This window comes from Lactuca virosa, chromosome 1, assembly GCF_052849685.1.
Source record: "Lactuca virosa cultivar CGN04683 chromosome 1, Lactuca_virosa_CGN04683_v6, whole genome shotgun sequence".
In the NCBI taxonomy this organism is placed as follows: domain Eukaryota; kingdom Viridiplantae; phylum Streptophyta; class Magnoliopsida; order Asterales; family Asteraceae; genus Lactuca; species Lactuca virosa.
The window spans coordinates 232,609,149-232,625,921 of record NC_136426.1 but is presented as its reverse complement, the minus strand read 5'-3'; the positions used below and the strand labels follow the sequence as shown (position 1 = coordinate 232,625,921).

The 16,773-nt window shown below is 38.8% G+C and overlaps 1 protein-coding gene and 1 non-coding gene across 2 annotated transcripts; one reads left to right on the top strand and one right to left on the bottom strand.

The window, feature by feature from the left end:
* Positions 1–14,083: 14,083 nt before the first annotated feature.
* Positions 14,084–16,201, bottom strand: LOC145127899 (uncharacterized). Its single transcript, XM_079063028.1, has 2 exons — positions 15,386–16,201; positions 14,084–15,010 (listed from the first exon to the last, which is right to left on the bottom strand). The coding sequence occupies exons 1-2, from the start codon at positions 16,199–16,201 to the stop codon at positions 14,084–14,086; spliced, it is 1,743 nt and encodes a 580-aa protein (XP_078919154.1).
* Positions 15,423–15,529, top strand: LOC145151764 (small nucleolar RNA R71). Its single transcript, XR_013732320.1, has one exon. It is a non-coding gene; the product is annotated as a small nucleolar RNA R71 (small nucleolar RNA).
* Positions 16,202–16,773: the final 572 nt, after the last annotated feature.

Here is a 16,773-nt window from a genome sequence, read left to right as displayed (position 1 = left end):
TATATAAGCTTTATGATAGCCCCTCTTTGTCATTTCTAAGTCAGCCTCCATGCTCTAAAACCCTAAGTCGACCCCCCTAGCCGATGTTTGGTGATCTTGAAGCTCTTGTGAGATTTTTGGAGGGTATTGTGGATCTAGAAGAAGAAGGAGAAACTTGAAGACTAGTTGTTTGAAGGAAAGCTTTGAGATCCAGCATTTGCATTCCTTTTGGTAGCCTGGGAGGTATAAAGTTCAAACCTTTCCTTTTCATTTCATGGATCTTCTTCTCGTTGCATTTTTGGTCATTTTGACCCCTTTTGGTTGATGATTGGGAGTGAAAGTCGTTTGTGAAGCGTGTAACTGTAGATCTGGTTATATCATGGGTTCCTTGGGCCTAAAGGTGCAAAATTTATGGTGAATTTGGTTCCATGCATGTATTAAGTCAAGTACTAATATCTTTTGAGCTCTAGAGTCCCATTTAGCCATGCATGCACATAAAGTTGGCAACTTTATGAGATAAACCACATTGGGGAAGTCAGATCTGAGTTTGGATCCAAGTCTTAATGGATTAAGTGCTTAATTCGAAAGTTGGCTTTGGGGTGTTGAGTACGCTAGGTGTACAAGTATGTACGATGCGCGTACAAGCCTCCTATGTTGTACGCTGAGCGTACAGGCTCGCGTACTCAGCAGACATCGGCCTTTTGCGTTTTGGGCTGGGTTGTGTTGGGCCATGTTGGGCCATCTGGATTTTTATTGTTGGGTTGTTGTGGCTTGTTGGGCCTTCTTGGGCAATGGCCCATGAAATGAATTAGGCCTAATTTGTAAAATTGGGCCTTAAATGTTTATTTTTGGATTTTGGGCTTTTGGTTATTTCATTTGGGCCTTGGCTTTGGGCCACGCCTAAGGAATACACGTGGAACCATACAAAATTAAAGCAATCAAGAACTGGTCAGCACCAAAAACGCCAACGGAAATTCGCCAATTCTTAGGCCTTGCTGGCTATTACCGCAGATTCATACAGAACTTCTCAAGGATCGCTAAACCACTTACTACCCTGACTCAGAAGGGTGTAACTTTCAGCTGGGGAGAGAAACAAGACACTGCATTCCAAACTCTGAAGCAAGCTCTATGCATCACGCCTATTCTGTCTCTTCCTAAAGGGACCGAAGACTTCGTTGTATATTGCGATGCATCCAATCAAGGATTGGGATGTGTACTTATGCAGCGAGGAAACGTTATCGCCTATGCCTCACGAAAACTAAAAACTCACGAGGTCAACTACACTACTCATGACCTTAAATTGGGAGCGGTAGTGTTTGCTCTAAATATATGGAGACACTACCTCTACGACACAAAGTGCACCATCTTTACAGACAACAAAAGTCTGCAACACATATTCGATCAGAAGGAGTTAAATATAAGACAACAATGATGGGTTGAACTACTCAATGATTACGAATGCGAAATGCGTTATCATCCCGGCAAAGCCAATGTAGTAGCAGATGCTCTTAGTCGTAAAGAGTACTTAGGTCGCAGAGTAAAAGCACTAACCATGACTATCCATTCTCAGCTATCAACACAAATCAAAGAAGCTCAATTAGAGGCCCTGAAACCAGAAAACATGACCGGTGAAACCCTAAGGGGAATGTATAAGAACTTACAAATCAAGGGTGACGGAGTTCGTTATCTCATGAATCGGATATGGACACCGAAGTTTGGTGGATTCAGAGAAGTTGTAATGAACGAAGCACACAAGACTCGATACTCTGTTCGTCCAGGTTCAGACAAGATGTTTATGGACGTTATGAAATTCTATTGGTGGCCGAACATGAAAGCATAAATTGCTAGCTAAGTGGGCAAGTGTCTAACTTGCGCCAAAGTCAATGTAGAATACCAAAAGCCCTTATGTTTACTACAACAACCAGAAATACCTGAGTGGAAGTGGGAGCAGATTACAATGGATTTCATATCCAAATTACCCAAGACAACGGGCGGTCTTGATACAATCTGGGTAATCTTCGACCGGTTAACCAAGTCCGCACACTTCCTTCCAATCAAAGAAACAGACAAGATGGAAAAACTGACTAGAACATACCTCAAGGAAATAATACGATTGCATGGAGTATCAACATCTATTATCTCTGACATAGATAGTCGATTTACCTCTCGGTTCTGGCAGTTACTTCAAAAATCCTTAGGAACTAGGTTGGACATGAGTACAGCCTACCACCCACAAACCGACGGGCAGAGTGAGACAACTATCCAGACACTAGAAGACATGCTGAGAGCTTGCGTGATCGACTTTGGTAAAGGATGGGATACCCATTTACCACTTGTCGAATTCTCATATAAAAACATTTATCACACCATTATCAAGACTGCTCCATTTGAAGCCCTCGTGGCCGCAAGTGCAGATCAGCTCTGTGTTGGGTGGAAGTGGGTGATACACAGTTAGCTAAAGGACAAGTTCCTGAAAGCACTCTCACTGGTCCAGAGATCATTATGGAAACGACCGAGAAGATTTTTCAGATCCGTGAATGACTAAAAGCCTCTCGAGACAGACAAAAGAGTTATGCAGACAAGAAACGAAAACCCTTGGAATTTCAGGTTGGTGACCGTGTTCTGTTAAAGGTCTCACCCTGGAAAGGCATGATACGCTTCGGAAAGTGTGGAAAACTAAATCCAAGGTAAATTGGACCATTTGAGATCCTCGCAAGGATTGGTCATGTAGCTTATAAACTCCAACTACCACAAGAACTTAGTAATATACAGCCTACCTTTCACATATCCAATCTCAAGAAATGTTTATCAGACGAAACTCTGGTTTTTCCACTCGATGAACTCGAGATTAACGAGAATCTTCACTTCGTGGAAGAACCTGTGGAAATCTTGGATAGAGAAGTCAAGAGAACAAAACAAAGTCGCATACCAATAGTACAGGTCCGTTGGAATGCCAAACGAGGACCTGAGTTTACATGGGAACGAGAAGATCATATGAAATAGAAGTATCCACATCTTTACCTCAATTCTAGAAGTTCCACTTAAAGTTCAAATTTCGGGACGAAATTCCCTCTAACGGGGGGATGATGTCACAACTGGATTTTTTCTAGAACAATTCAAGTCTGAAACTCCAACCATGTACCAATTGATTTGCAATGTAGTTGGATGTAATGGAAATATGGCTTTCATGAGCCATACTTATGGGTTTGATTTAAGTATGTGTGGTAATAACCCATGTTAGTTTAAAAGTTACTATAAGCTAATACAAGTTAACAAGACATTAAAGACTCAAAGAAGTCAACACTAATCCATGTAATATGTGTATGTGCATGCTATGATATAATACTTAACTTAAAAACATAAAATATCATATGTATATATAGAATTCGGTTTGGGGAATCTTCGCCCAAACTCAAAACCGAATTTACACTTTGGAATAAAGAAAGGACCGAAATCACCTTATTCTAGAAGGCTAGGACCGAATTCTTTTGTCTCTTTCACCCTAGGACCGAATTCATTTCTCTCTTTGACCCTAGGACCGAATTTCCTTTTCTCCTTGACATTAGGACCGAATTCACTTCCTTCCATGTGAAGTTATGGGCGAAAACCCTGAATATCTTCATATCTTATCCTTAATTCAACCTCCCAATGTGATTTAGTGCAGTTACCAACGAACATATCACATCACTTCCTCATATTTACCTCATATATATATATATATATATATATATATATATATATATATATATATATATATATATATATATATATATATATATAACACATAAGTTCATTTCCTCTTTTCAAGCATCCATGAAATCATCTCAGTTCTCTCTCAATTTAGCAAACATTAAACTTTCCTTTCACTCTCAAACATAAGACCCATTTCCTTTTATTTCAAAGATCAAAACTATTCCATGAGGCATTACTTCAAGTTTGATCATAAGTTTTGGTAAGATTCCTATAGAATCCTAGTGTTTTCGCAAACCATCTTATAATTTTATCATCATAATCACCCCTTAATATGTTTTTAAACGTTAGGATATGGCTATTGTTACATGCTCTAAACTCGAAGTTCACCGTTTCTATCCCGTTAAGTAAACCACTATCACATTCGAGGTGAGTTCATACCCCTACATTTTCATAACTTTTTATATGTTTTAAGGGGGACAATACAAGTAAAACACAAGAAGCTTGTGTTAATATACAAATTATTGTTTCATATTTTATTACGTTAAAGTATCTTTACGTAGAAATATCAAACATACGGAACAACGTTATTACAAAATTTACAACCGGTTACATGTAAAATACGTTAAAAAGAAACAGTTATCATTTTCTACGAAACAATAATTTTAAATTATAATAGGTATAGTTTGGGTCACATTCACATTATTTTACCTTTTCAGGGCAAAGAAATGATTATATAAAAATACGATTATTTTTATATTATAAACATAACGAAAGGAGTAACAATCTCATATACGAACATTTTTATTACAAAACATGTATCTCGTTGGAAATTTGTGAGTCATTCGCCTTCATTGTACCTACCAAAGGTATCCATGGAAGTCATGTTTTATAACCAGAGTCTCCTTCCAGAGAGCGTGATACTTGTGTATAGATCTATATGGGACTGATGATCCCGCACCCTGGCTATTGCATATCTTTTCGACGCCTGAAGAACGTCGAGGCAGGCAATTCATTAATAGCACGGTTATGAAAACTCACATGATAAACGACAATACGTTCTTTTTACGTGAAATCAATATTATAATTATTTTACGTAATTACACAACTCTTCAAATGGTTTTATTTTCGAATAAAACTACATGTTACAAAACTAAGTATGGCATATATACTTGTACTTTTCAGTCTTGAAATATATAAGATTACAGTTCATTTTTATGGAAAATATAGGATTTTCCAAAATAGATACGATTACTTTACAAATAAACAGATTACAATTCAGTTTTATAGAAAATATAGGATTTTCCGGGATAAATACGATTACTTTACAAACAAACAGCTTACAACTCATTTTATAGAAAATATCGGATTTTCTGGAAACAAAAGTGATTTCATCTCATTGAATGGCATACATTTTTATACAAATGCTTATGAATTCACCAACTTAATTGTTGACACTTTTTCTCAAATAACTTGTATTCTCAGGAAACCGGTAAAACAGGTTATCAACAGCTTTTGAAGATTTGACGCTAGGGCGTTAAACAAATCTTTTGACATCATTATGTAATTGACTTTTTGGAAACATGTAAAACATACAACGATGTAACTTTTTCAATTATGTATATGATGGTTGTGTTTACTTTCTTTACTATTCAATTATTATGATATTATACATGACATCTGATGTGTGTAAACCAACTAGTTTTAATCCTACTTTTTAAATATAAATTTGACACACAAAAGGCAGTGTACCTGTCAATTGGTGGTATAATTAAGTAAGCAGGGTATCGAACACAGGAAACGGCAAATTAAACTAATTACTAATATTATCTAAAACAAATAATAAAATGGGGGTTTTCTCTAGTTTTGCAAGACTAGAAACTTAACTTAAACTTAACTAACCAACTAAGAATTGAAAACACGCAAAAACCAAATAAATTCAATGGCTAAAAGGGTTTCTGTTTAGGTTCAACTCATTCACTCCTATGGTTAATTTTTATGGTAATGTAATGGATTAATTGTTATTTGGCTACCGACTAAGGTGATCAGATTTACATTCGTTATTACCAATCCTTAGAAAATAGATTAATTTAAGCAGTTATCAAGTGGTTAAACTAATAAATTCCCTAGTTTAATTATTCGGGTTAAATAAGACTTGTAATTAGCTAATTAAATTTGTGATTCAATTAACCTCTTGTTGATGGTGTATCACACAAGCTAACACATTAATTTACCCATTCTCTTAGTTAATCCTAGTTTCATATTCACTAATCCTAGGCATATAGCAATGTGTTCACATAAATCATATGAGATAAGCAATTAAGAGATGTTCATGCAGCTTAATTACTTAGCAATTAACAGAAAATAGTTATGGTTAATGCATAAGGTTCTTTAACAAGCTTGAATTAACAATATTCACCAATAACAATTAATCAAAATAGTAAATTAAACCATAGGAGCAAATTTGTTTACCCTAGACAGAAACTAACGAAATTTAGTTCATAATTGCAGCAGAAAACAAACTAAAAACGAATTCAAACAAGCTAGACATAGTTTTATTCAAAGGTAAAGTGGAAAATTAAACCTAAGTTGCCTTATTCTTCTTAGAATCGAAGATTAGGGTTCTTCTCACGTTCTTCTGATCTTCAGGAGTCTCCTTAGTCACCAAGCAAGCTTCCCAAAAGCCAGAGAGATCCTCCAATCGCATTTATTGCTTCTATTTATACATAACTCAAAACAAGGTCTACTCGTCGAGTAGACAATCGACTCGTCGAGTACCCTTGAAGAATCCGTGCACGGTAATGACTTTACGTATTGCTTCGCGAATCTTCGTGCCTACTCGTCGAGCAGACGTCCCTACTCGCCGAGTAGCTTCAGGATTTAGCACTTTTCTTCTTTCCTTAGCTCCCGAGCTTCCGATCGTATCTCCTGCTTCCTTTTGCTTCCGAGCATATATTTTGGACTGAAAATACAATTTAAACACAATTAAGCACCTTTTGTCCATGAATTGCAAATAATTAGCCAACAAATAATAAAAATCTATACTAAATATATAGCTAAATATGCAAATATCAAAATACCCCACACTTGACTTTTGCTTGCCCCCAAGCAAAATTGAATTTTAACACACTAATACTACATAAGACAATCCCAATCAAACTCAGCCATTATGCCAAGACCGCAACGCATACATTTGTGTCTAATGTTTTTCCTAAGGACCCCCCTCAATTCTAAATACTCACAATCCTCATAAACACTCGCCTACTTCTTTTGAACAATGCTCATTTTATGCATCCCTCCGAATTCATCCGCAGAAAACCCCCTAGTCTCAAGGTATTTTTGGTTGAGCAACCCAAGCATATATAATCTAGAAATTTACAATTTTTCGATACCACTATGGAGCTATTTTTTGGAATTCTTCACTTTTTGATGACGTGATCTTTATTTCTTTGAATTCACCAACTTCTGGTTTTTTGGTATCTTCAACTTTTGAACTTTTGGAATTTTGATCTTTTGATCTTCACTTTAATTGCTCCAAAATTCTTCAAACTTTTCTTGTAATTTCTTTTTTTTTTCACATGTAACTCACTTTTTTTTTCTCTCTCACTCCAATCCTACATGCTTAAGCAGGGGCGCTCAACTTCAACCTTTATTGATTAGAGATAAAAAATTTCCTAGATACATTTCAAGTACACGATGCTAAACATATTGCGATCCTCAAACTAAGTGAGGTTGTGTGTTTGTCCCTTGATTTCACTAGAATAAAGGAGGCCACAAATGCAATAGAACGTATATTGGCTCAACTAAACATTTGGGTCTTCATGCAATCATCAAACATAACACTAGCATGGAATCCTAATTGTTTTTTACCAAAACTTTCTAATTTAAATCCTAGCAATTTTTATTGCAAAATTTTCAAAATTTTCAAAACTTAACTAAAATTTCAACTAATATTACCAACCCCCTACCCCACACTTAATTTATGCAATGTCCCCATTGCATATTATGCATGATAAAGAACAATAAAGTAAAGAGGGAATTAGAATAAACTCCCCTGGGATAGTAGTGGCGAGGTTGATCTTCTTTAAGCTCCATCTTCAATTGACTTTAGACATGGGAACAGCTCATCCATGTATTGGGTGTCGAATCTTGTGTGGCACAACTCCAAATATGCAGGAAAATAGCCTCGAAAAATCTTCGGGAATTAACATTCAAAGAATAGGAGTAAACCCGTATCATATGTGATCAAAATCCAAGGTTTTGATAGTGGAATATTGAGAGACTCGCCGAGTAATTATGGCTGCTCGACGAGCAGAAAGGCTTTAAGCAGAAAAACGTGAATTCGTAAGTGGACTCGCCGAGCCCAAGTTATGCACTCGGCGAGTACATCGCTGAGTGAGAAATAAATCTTCTGCTTGTGAATCCGTTTCTGATGTGGTTGGGTATGATAATTTAGTGTTTTTCCTTCATCTCTACTTCATAAGCAACACTCTTAAACCCTCTTTGTCAACGGACTCGACCTTAAACTCAAAAATTTCACATTCTCATCTAGACCCGACCTTCACTCTTAGCCTTGAATTTTCGAGACTCTTGACTCTTGCATGCTTCCTAGCCTCAATCTGAAAAATAAGAGCAACCACTAGTGATAAAAACAAATTCCTACTTAATCATCCTACAAAGTTCCCAAACCACAAAACAAATAAATAGTTTTCAAACAACCAAAACAAAACAAAATAAGACTTCAATCTTCATCTCCTTCTTCATTTCCTCCTGTCCCGCTTCCTCTAGCTTGGTTCCTCCTTGCTTGTACTCTTTCTTCCCAACTTGGCACATAAGGGAATCCGGGGCCCGGCCTTGGTGCAATATTCATTTGTTCAAAGAGATAAACAAATGACTCGTTGTTATAATTCATACTTCTACCAAGGTCGTCTTGGTACCTTCTTGCCTCAACGTGGTACCAATCCATAGGCAACTCATCATCCACCGGAATGACCGGTGGGTCTTCTCGGACTTGCTCCCGCCTTTTCCTTACCCTTCATCCTGGCTCCTCCGGTACCAACACCTCGTCCGCATTGGGTATGCCAATGTGTCCCCCACCATAGTCGTCAATGATTATCGCCCTCCTATATAAGGTGGTGCTAAAAGGAGGGGACGGAATCATCGTCAACATCCGAGCTTCCCCTTTTTCAAAAATCCCATATGTTCTTGCAAGCTTTGTGAAAAACATGCCCCCGTTGATCTTTGAGGTGATCCGTTCTTTGACTGCCCCTTCTGCTAAATATTTCGCCAAGCAATATGGCAAGTTGCAGAAAACATCGGGAGTTATAATACTCCACATATAGAAAATGTCAAGGCTGGGAACCTTATCGTCATCCTTTCGTATGTTGATAGTACTCGCGATCAGACGATGTATCAAACGGTGAATTGGGGAACGGATGCTCCCTTCTTGGGAAGATGACGGAATGTAGACCCGATTGGCGATTGTGTTCTACCAATTCGATGCAACGACCCCCTCGGGCAAGTCTTTGTGGCACTCTCCTAGGAAGGTTTCAAAATCTTCGGACATAATCACAGCTTGATCGTATATCCCCATCCTCCAAGCAAGCTCTTCCATGCTACATTGATGCAACTCCCCTCCAAGACAGAAAGTAATAGTGTTTGGATTGTAATAGTCACTACCACCTCGGAAGGAAATGGTGGCAAACAATTCCTAACACAACTCTTGATAAACGGGCTCTTGAATTCTAAAGAGTCGGTTCCAGCCATCGCAAACTATATTCACCCCCTCATTATTGAAAGACTTGACCAAATAAGGGGTCAATTCCTCCTCCAACCCAGTTTGACCAATCCACTTCCAGTCAATCACATTTGGAACATATATTTCCTTGCGTTTCAATGCTTCCATTTTGTTTTTCGCACGAGCCAACGAAGACTTTGAGGTAATGCTTGGAAAGTTTAACCATGGAAGATCCCCATAGCCACCTCCCCTGGAACTCTGCCCTCTTCTAGACATTCTTTCTGCAAAACACAACCAAACACACCAAAAACAAGACACAGAAAGATTAAAAACATAAAAATTTATGGCTTCTGCAACCTGGACTCGCCGAGTCCACGAACCGACTCGGCGAGCAGGACGAACTTTGCGAGTCCAGTTCTGTTAGAAGGAATTATCCGGCCAAATCTGCAAATTATTTCAGGGGTTTGCTTCGGTATGTTCCAGGAGCATAAATATGTAAGAAATTTTGTCTAAAACATCCTAATTTAACAAGAACTCAAAACCCTAAAATCCAAGTTTAGTCAAAATCGGGATTTTGCAGGAATTAAGGGTATAACTTCACCAAAGATTGAAACTTTTAACAGATTAAGAGTAAAATTTGGTTACCTTTTGGTTGGATTTGGAAGAAAATAGAAGAAATCAAGATGAAGAACTTGAGAGAACTTGCTCGTCGTGTAGGGGTGGCGGCTGGGTGAAATGTTGAAATGTTTCTCAATTAGGGTTAAAACCCCTTTTTACTGAATGTAAAAAAAATAATTTTTTTTTCTGGTAAATACGTGGACTCGCCGAGCAGGTGTACCTACTCGTCGAGCAGTTTCGCGATTCCGCGTTTAATCGGGATTTCTCAAATGGACTCGCCGAGCAGGTTTAGGGACTCGACGAGTCTTTTATTCAGAAAGCTAAAAAACATCGAATTTTTTAAATTATATGCCACACCCCACACTTGAGCATTGCTTGCCCTCAAGCAATTATCAGAAACTCAGAAGAAGAATGATAAAAGCAGATCCTAAGAAAACTTGAAATAAAAATTAAAAATAAAGGAAAAAGAAAGCAAACTCTAAACGCGGGTTGCCTCCCGGAAGCGCTTCTTTTTAAGGAGTCATTAGATGGACTCCTTCCTGCTTTACGTATCTGTAGTTCCTCCTAGAAGCAGCCCATCTTCAAGACCTTCATATTTTGGAATTCCTTCTTCATATCTTTTTACTCTATGTCCATTCACCTTGAAAGGAGTTCCGTCTCTCGATATAAGCAGCTCCATGTGGAAAAACTTGTTTTACTATAAATGGACCATCCCATCGTGTCTTTAGCTTGCCCGGAAAAAGTTTTAACCTTGAATTGATGAGTAGCACTTTTTGTCCTTCACGAAAATCTTTATTACCCTTTAATCTTTTATCGTGCCAATTCTTTGCCTTTTCTTTGTATATTAAGGAACTGGTGTATGCCTCATTTCTAAGCTCTTCAAGGGCATTCATTTGCATCAACCGGTTGGTGCGAAGTTTCGCCAAATCAAAATTGCACATCTTTAGAGCCCAAAAAGCTTTATGCTCAATTTCAACCGGTAAATGACAATTTTTTTCCATATACTAACCTATATGGTGTAGTACCAATAGGTGTTTTAAAAGCTGTTCGAAAGGCCCAAAGTGCATCATCTAATTTATCCGACCATTCCTTTCGATTTCCTCCAACCGATCTTTCTAAAATTCTTTTTAACGCTCTATTCGTCACTTCCGTTTGCCCACTAGTTTGGGGATGATAAGATGTGGAGAACCGATGATGTACCCCATATTTTTTTAACACTTTGGCTAATTGATCATTTGCAAAGTGTGTGCCCCGATCACTAATAAGAGCTTTAGGTACCCCAAATCTTGAGAATAACTTCTTTAAAAATCGCACCACCACCCGAGCATCATTAATTGGTAATGCTTGTGCTTCCGCCCATTTAGATACGTAATCAACTGCCACCAAGATGTATTTATTTCCTTTGGACATTGGGAAAGGTCCCATAAAGTCAATCCCCCATACGTCAAATACTTCACAAATTTGAATACTATGTTGGAGCATTTCATTTTTGGATGATATATTCCCCGCTCGTTGGCATGAATCACATTCTTTGACGAATTGAGCAGCATCTTTAAAAATGGTGGGCCAATAAAACCCAATATCAAAAATTTTCCTAGCTGTGTAATGTGCTCCATGATGTCCTCCGGCGGGCCCGCTATAACAGTGTGCCAAGATCTCTCGACTTTCTTTCCCGAATACACATCTTCTTATCACTCCGTCGGCGCAGCTTCGGAAGAGATACGACTCATCCCAAAAGTAATACTTGATTTTTGAAAAGAATTTCTTCTTCTGTTGGCGGGTTAAATCTTTTGGAATGTAATTGGTTGCTAAGTAGTTAGCTATATCCGCAAACCATGGCATTTCTCCGGATACTACTAAAAGATATTCATCGGGAAAATCGTCTCCAATCTTGTTTTGTTCCAACTCCTCCAAATGCGGGTTCTCTAATCTTGACAAATGGTCGGCCGCGACATTTTCCATTCCCTTTTTATCTCGTATCTCAATGTCAAACTCTTGCAAAAGTAATACCCAGCGTATCAATCGGGGCTTAGCATCTTGTTTAGTAAAAAGATATTTTAGGGCCGAATGGTCGGTAAAAACTATGGTTTTGGATAATACCAAATAAGGGCGGAACTTATCAAAGGCGTATACCACAGCTAGTAGCTCCTTCTCGGTAGTAGTGTAGTTCTCTTGAGTTGGGTTCAAGGTTTTGCTTGCATAGTAGATCGGCTGAAAATGCTTGTCAACTCTTTGTCCCAAAACAGCTCCCACCGCATAGTCACTAGCATCACACATAAGCTCGAAAGGAAGATTCCAATTTGGTGCTATCATGATAGGGGTAGTGGTTAATCTTTCTTTTAACAATTGAAATGCTTCATGACATTCCTTGGAAAAATCAAATGGAGCATCCTTCAAGAGTAATCGAGTCAACGACCTTGTAATTTTTAAAAAAATCTTTAATAAAGCGACGATAAAACCCCGCATGGCCAAGAAAACTCCTTACCCCTTTTACATTTGTTGGAGGGGGTAGCTTAGCTATTGTGTCCACTTTGGCTCTATCCACTTCTATCCCTTTCTTTAAAACTTTGTGACCCAATACTATCCCTTCTTTCACCATGAAGTGGCACTTTTCCCAATTAAGGACAAGATTTGTCTTCTCACATCTAGCTAGCATCAAGTCCAAATTAGATAAGAAATCTTCAAAAGATGACCCGAACACCGAGAAATCATCCATGAAGACCTCAATAAACTTCTCGATCATATCATGAAAAATGGCCATCATGCACCTTTGGAAAGTAGCTGGTGCATTGCATAACCCAAAGGGCATGCGTCTATATACAAATGTTCCACTTGGGCATGTGAAAGTGGTCTTCTCTTGGTCTTGTGGGTCTATTGGAATTTGAAAATACCCCGAAAACCCATCAAGAAAACAATAATATAAATGGCCGGAGACTCTTTCGAGCATTTGATCGATGAATGGCAATGGAAAGTGATCCTTGCATGTGGCATCATTCAATTTCCTATAATCAATGCAAACACGCCACCCGGTTACCGTTCTTGTTGGAATTAATTCGTTATTTTCATTGGCCACCACCGTCATTCCTCATTTCTTTGGTACCACTTGCACCGGACTCACCCATAGGCTATCGGAGATTGAATAAATGATTCCGGAATCTAGTAGTTTAACCACCTCCTTTTTCACAACCTCTTGCATGTTCGGGTTAAGTCTTCGTTAGCGTTGTACTACAGCTTTAGCTCCATCTTCTAAGTTAATCTTGTGAGAACAGTAAGCTGGACTAATTCCTTTAATGTCGGTTATTTGCCATGATATAGCACCTTGCCTCTTCCTTAGTACACCCACAAGGCTTTCCTTCTCATGTTCAGCCAAATCAGCGGCTATAATTACAGGTTTTTGTTGGCCATCTTCAAGAAACGCGTACTCCAAGTGATCCGGTAGTGCCTTAAGTTCAGTTTTTGTGTTCTGAATGTTGAACACGTCGAGTCCAGTGAGGGGACTCATCGAGTCCCTTGTAAAATCCGCGATTGATCGGGTTTCTTTGGGTGGACTCGTCGAGTCTGTCGAGGCGACTCGGCGAGTCGGGTGTTCTGCACTTCTGATTAGATCATCATACTCAGCTTCCTCGAGCAATCTTTCTAATTCCAGCAGGTCTCTTTTCGCATCAAACTCTTCTTCATGTGTGACGGTGGACTTGTTTGGCTCATTTACGTTCCATTCCTCCATCAATTCTTCCAACATGTCAACTGAAAATGTTGTGTCATCGCTGTTCCTTGGATGTTTCATGGCTTGATCGACTCCAAAAGTGACTGATTTGTCTCCTACTCGAAGGGTAAGTTTAGAATCTCGCATGTCAACTATAGCACTTGCGGTGTTAAGAAAAGGTCTTCCAAGTATTATCGGGACTTGAGGATCCGCTTCCATGTCTAGAACTATAAAGTCCGCGGGAAATACGAACTTATCAACCTTCACCAATAGATCTTCACATATTCCTCTCGGAAATGTGATCGTTTTATTTGCTAGGTGAATCGCCATTCGAATTAGCCTTGGCTCCGGAAGATCTAATTTCTTGAAAAGGAGTATGGCATGAGATTTACACTTTCTCCTGAATCAGCCAATGCATAAATGGTGGCTAAGTTTCCAAATTGGCAAGGCAATGTTAAGCTTCCCGGATCACCTTTCTTGTTAGGTAGTTTATTCAACATGGCAGCTGAACAATTCTCATTTAGGACCACTTTCTTCACCTCTTCCATCTTCTTTCTATTAGTTAGGAGCTCCTTGAGGAATTTAGCATACTTCAGCATTTGTGCAACCGCCTCTATGAATGGCATATTAATCTGGAGAGCCTTTATGTGTTCTAGAAACTTCTGGTAGTCAACTTCATTTTTTTCTTGTCTAGCTCGAGCCGGAAAGGGAAGTGGAGGCTGATATGGTTTAACAGGAGGCTGGCTTTTCTGTTTAGGTGGGGGACTCGTCGAGTCCGTAACATCGACTCGGCGATTCGGATCGGGATTTTGTGATTTCTCAAGTTCCTCTTTACCTTCTTGCACCATTTCAGGATCTTCTTGATGAATAGGCGTCAGAGGAGTTATAATCTTCCCACTCCTAGTTGTTATTATGTTTATATGTGCACCTTTTGGGTTACTTTCGATATTACTAGGAAGTCCACCCGGTTTTCTCTCATTCACTTGTTGAGCAAGTTGCCCCAGCTGCTTTTCTATGTTGAGAATATATGCTTGCTGATTCCTAAGGAAGGCTTGTTGATCTTTCATCATAATTTGGTGTTCTCTCAACATGTTTTGTTGATCTTTAAGTGTAGCATCGGTATCATTGTGTCTTTTTTCGGATGCGGCCACGAATTTTGTAAGCATGTCTTCCAAATCTGATTTCTTTTCATGAACCAGTTCCTCCTTTTGATAAAAGCCTCTCTCCTTTTGCTTATACTTTTCCTCCCTTGTCTTTTTGTACTCATCATAAGGTAGCCATTCCTTTTTGGTTTTCGCCAATTATCATCAAACCTATCACCACTTGAATAGCACACTTGCACCTTCCGGTTCCCGTTCTCGTCAAGATCACAATCTTTAGTTAGGTGGGGCCCCCCTACAATTCTCACATCCCACTCTTATGGCGTGGATGGATTGGTCCATCTTTGTCATTCTTCGATCCATGCTTTCCAATTGTGCCATCATTGCTGCCATGTCATCCGTGATGGAATTCACCGCCCCTCAAGTCATGTCATTCCTTGGGTTGTGATATTCTCTAGAGTGCTTAGAGAATTCTTCAATTAGATCTTTTATCACTGGAGGTGGTTTCTTTGTGAGTGGTCCTTGTGAGTCAAGGAGTTGCCTAGTTGTCACATTTACTCCATCATAGAAAATGGAGACTTCTTGTTGGCTGTTTAGATCGTGATGTGGGCAGTTCCTTAGTAAGCTTTTGTACCTCTCCCACGCCTCATATAGTGACTCTCCAGCTTGTTGCTCAAAATTAGCTATGGCTTTTTTCAACTTGGCTATTTTTGAAGGTGGGCAAAATTGGTCTATGAATTCTTCTCTCATTTTGGCCCATGTAGTGATGGATCCTGGGGGAAGTGATTTCAGCCAATCCTTTGCAGCTCCCTTGAATGTGACAGGTAGCATACGAAGCAAGTCTGTGTCGTGAGCCACATTAGGGACATTGAAGTAGTCGGCTATGTCATTGACTTCGTCAAGGTGCTTGTATGCGTCTTCATGATCCTTCCCGTAGAATGGAATCTCCTTAAGTTGAGCAAGTATGTGGCCTTTAAGTTCAAAGGTGGCAGTTGCGGGAATCGCGGGTTGCACGAGTCCCGGGCCGGTGTCGTCACACATCCTTTTCTTCCATTCACCCATGGGAACTTCATCGATGTTCGCCATGGTGTTTGCTAGTTCGCCTTCTATGTCGCTTCCTTCCTCGGATTCGCTTTCTTCTTTTTCGGATTCGTAAACAATATCGTCCTTGTTCGGGTCCCCGTCCGCCTCTGAAAATATATTGGATTCTCCTACCTTCTTGCTCTTTTTCTTACTATAAACAGCTTTTAGATTCTTCAATGGTGAATTTGTCGATGTTGCGGTCTCTCCTATGTTTTTGCCTTTATTTTTCCTCAAGGTTGCTTTCGGGTCTTCAAGCGGTGGAATCAAAGGTGTACCTCCTCCCCTGGTCATAAACGAACTGTAAACAAAACACAAACACGCGTAAAAAGAACATAAATAAAATAAAAAAACGAAACTGAGTTCAGCGATGGACTCGTCGAGTAGCTTCGATTGCACTCGGCGAGTTCACTGCTAAAACAAAAAAAAATTCAAATAAATTTTTTTTAACAAATCAGATAAAATTAAAACAAAACCTAATTCCTAGATTTGTAAAGCAATAACTTTGTGCAAGAATAAACTCACACAAAGGATCGATAATACTAGAAACTAAAAATTAATTTTTGAACCGTTCCCCGGCAACGGCGCCAAAAACTTGATGTGTATACCAACTAGTTTTAATCCTACTTTTTAAATATAAATTTGACACACAAAAGGCAGTGTACCTGTCAATTGGTGGTATAATTAACTAAGCAGGGTATCGAACACAGGAAACGGCAAATTAAACTAATTACTAATATTATCTAAAACAAATAATAAAATGGGGGTTTTCTCTAGTTTTGCAAGACTAGAAACTTAACTTAAACTTAACTAATCAACTAACAATTGAAAACACGCAAAAACCAAATAAATTCAATGGCTAAAAG

Excerpts from the sequence above, each read along its gene's own strand:
- LOC145127899 (XM_079063028.1), bottom strand. The coding sequence starts at position 16,201 with ATGACCAGGGGAGGAGGTACACCTTTGATTCCACCGCTTGAAGACCCG. Across the intron at positions 15,011-15,385 it reads TCTCCATTTTCTATGATGGA|GAATGGCTACCTTATGATGA; the intron begins GTAAATGTGACA and ends AAAACCAAAAAG.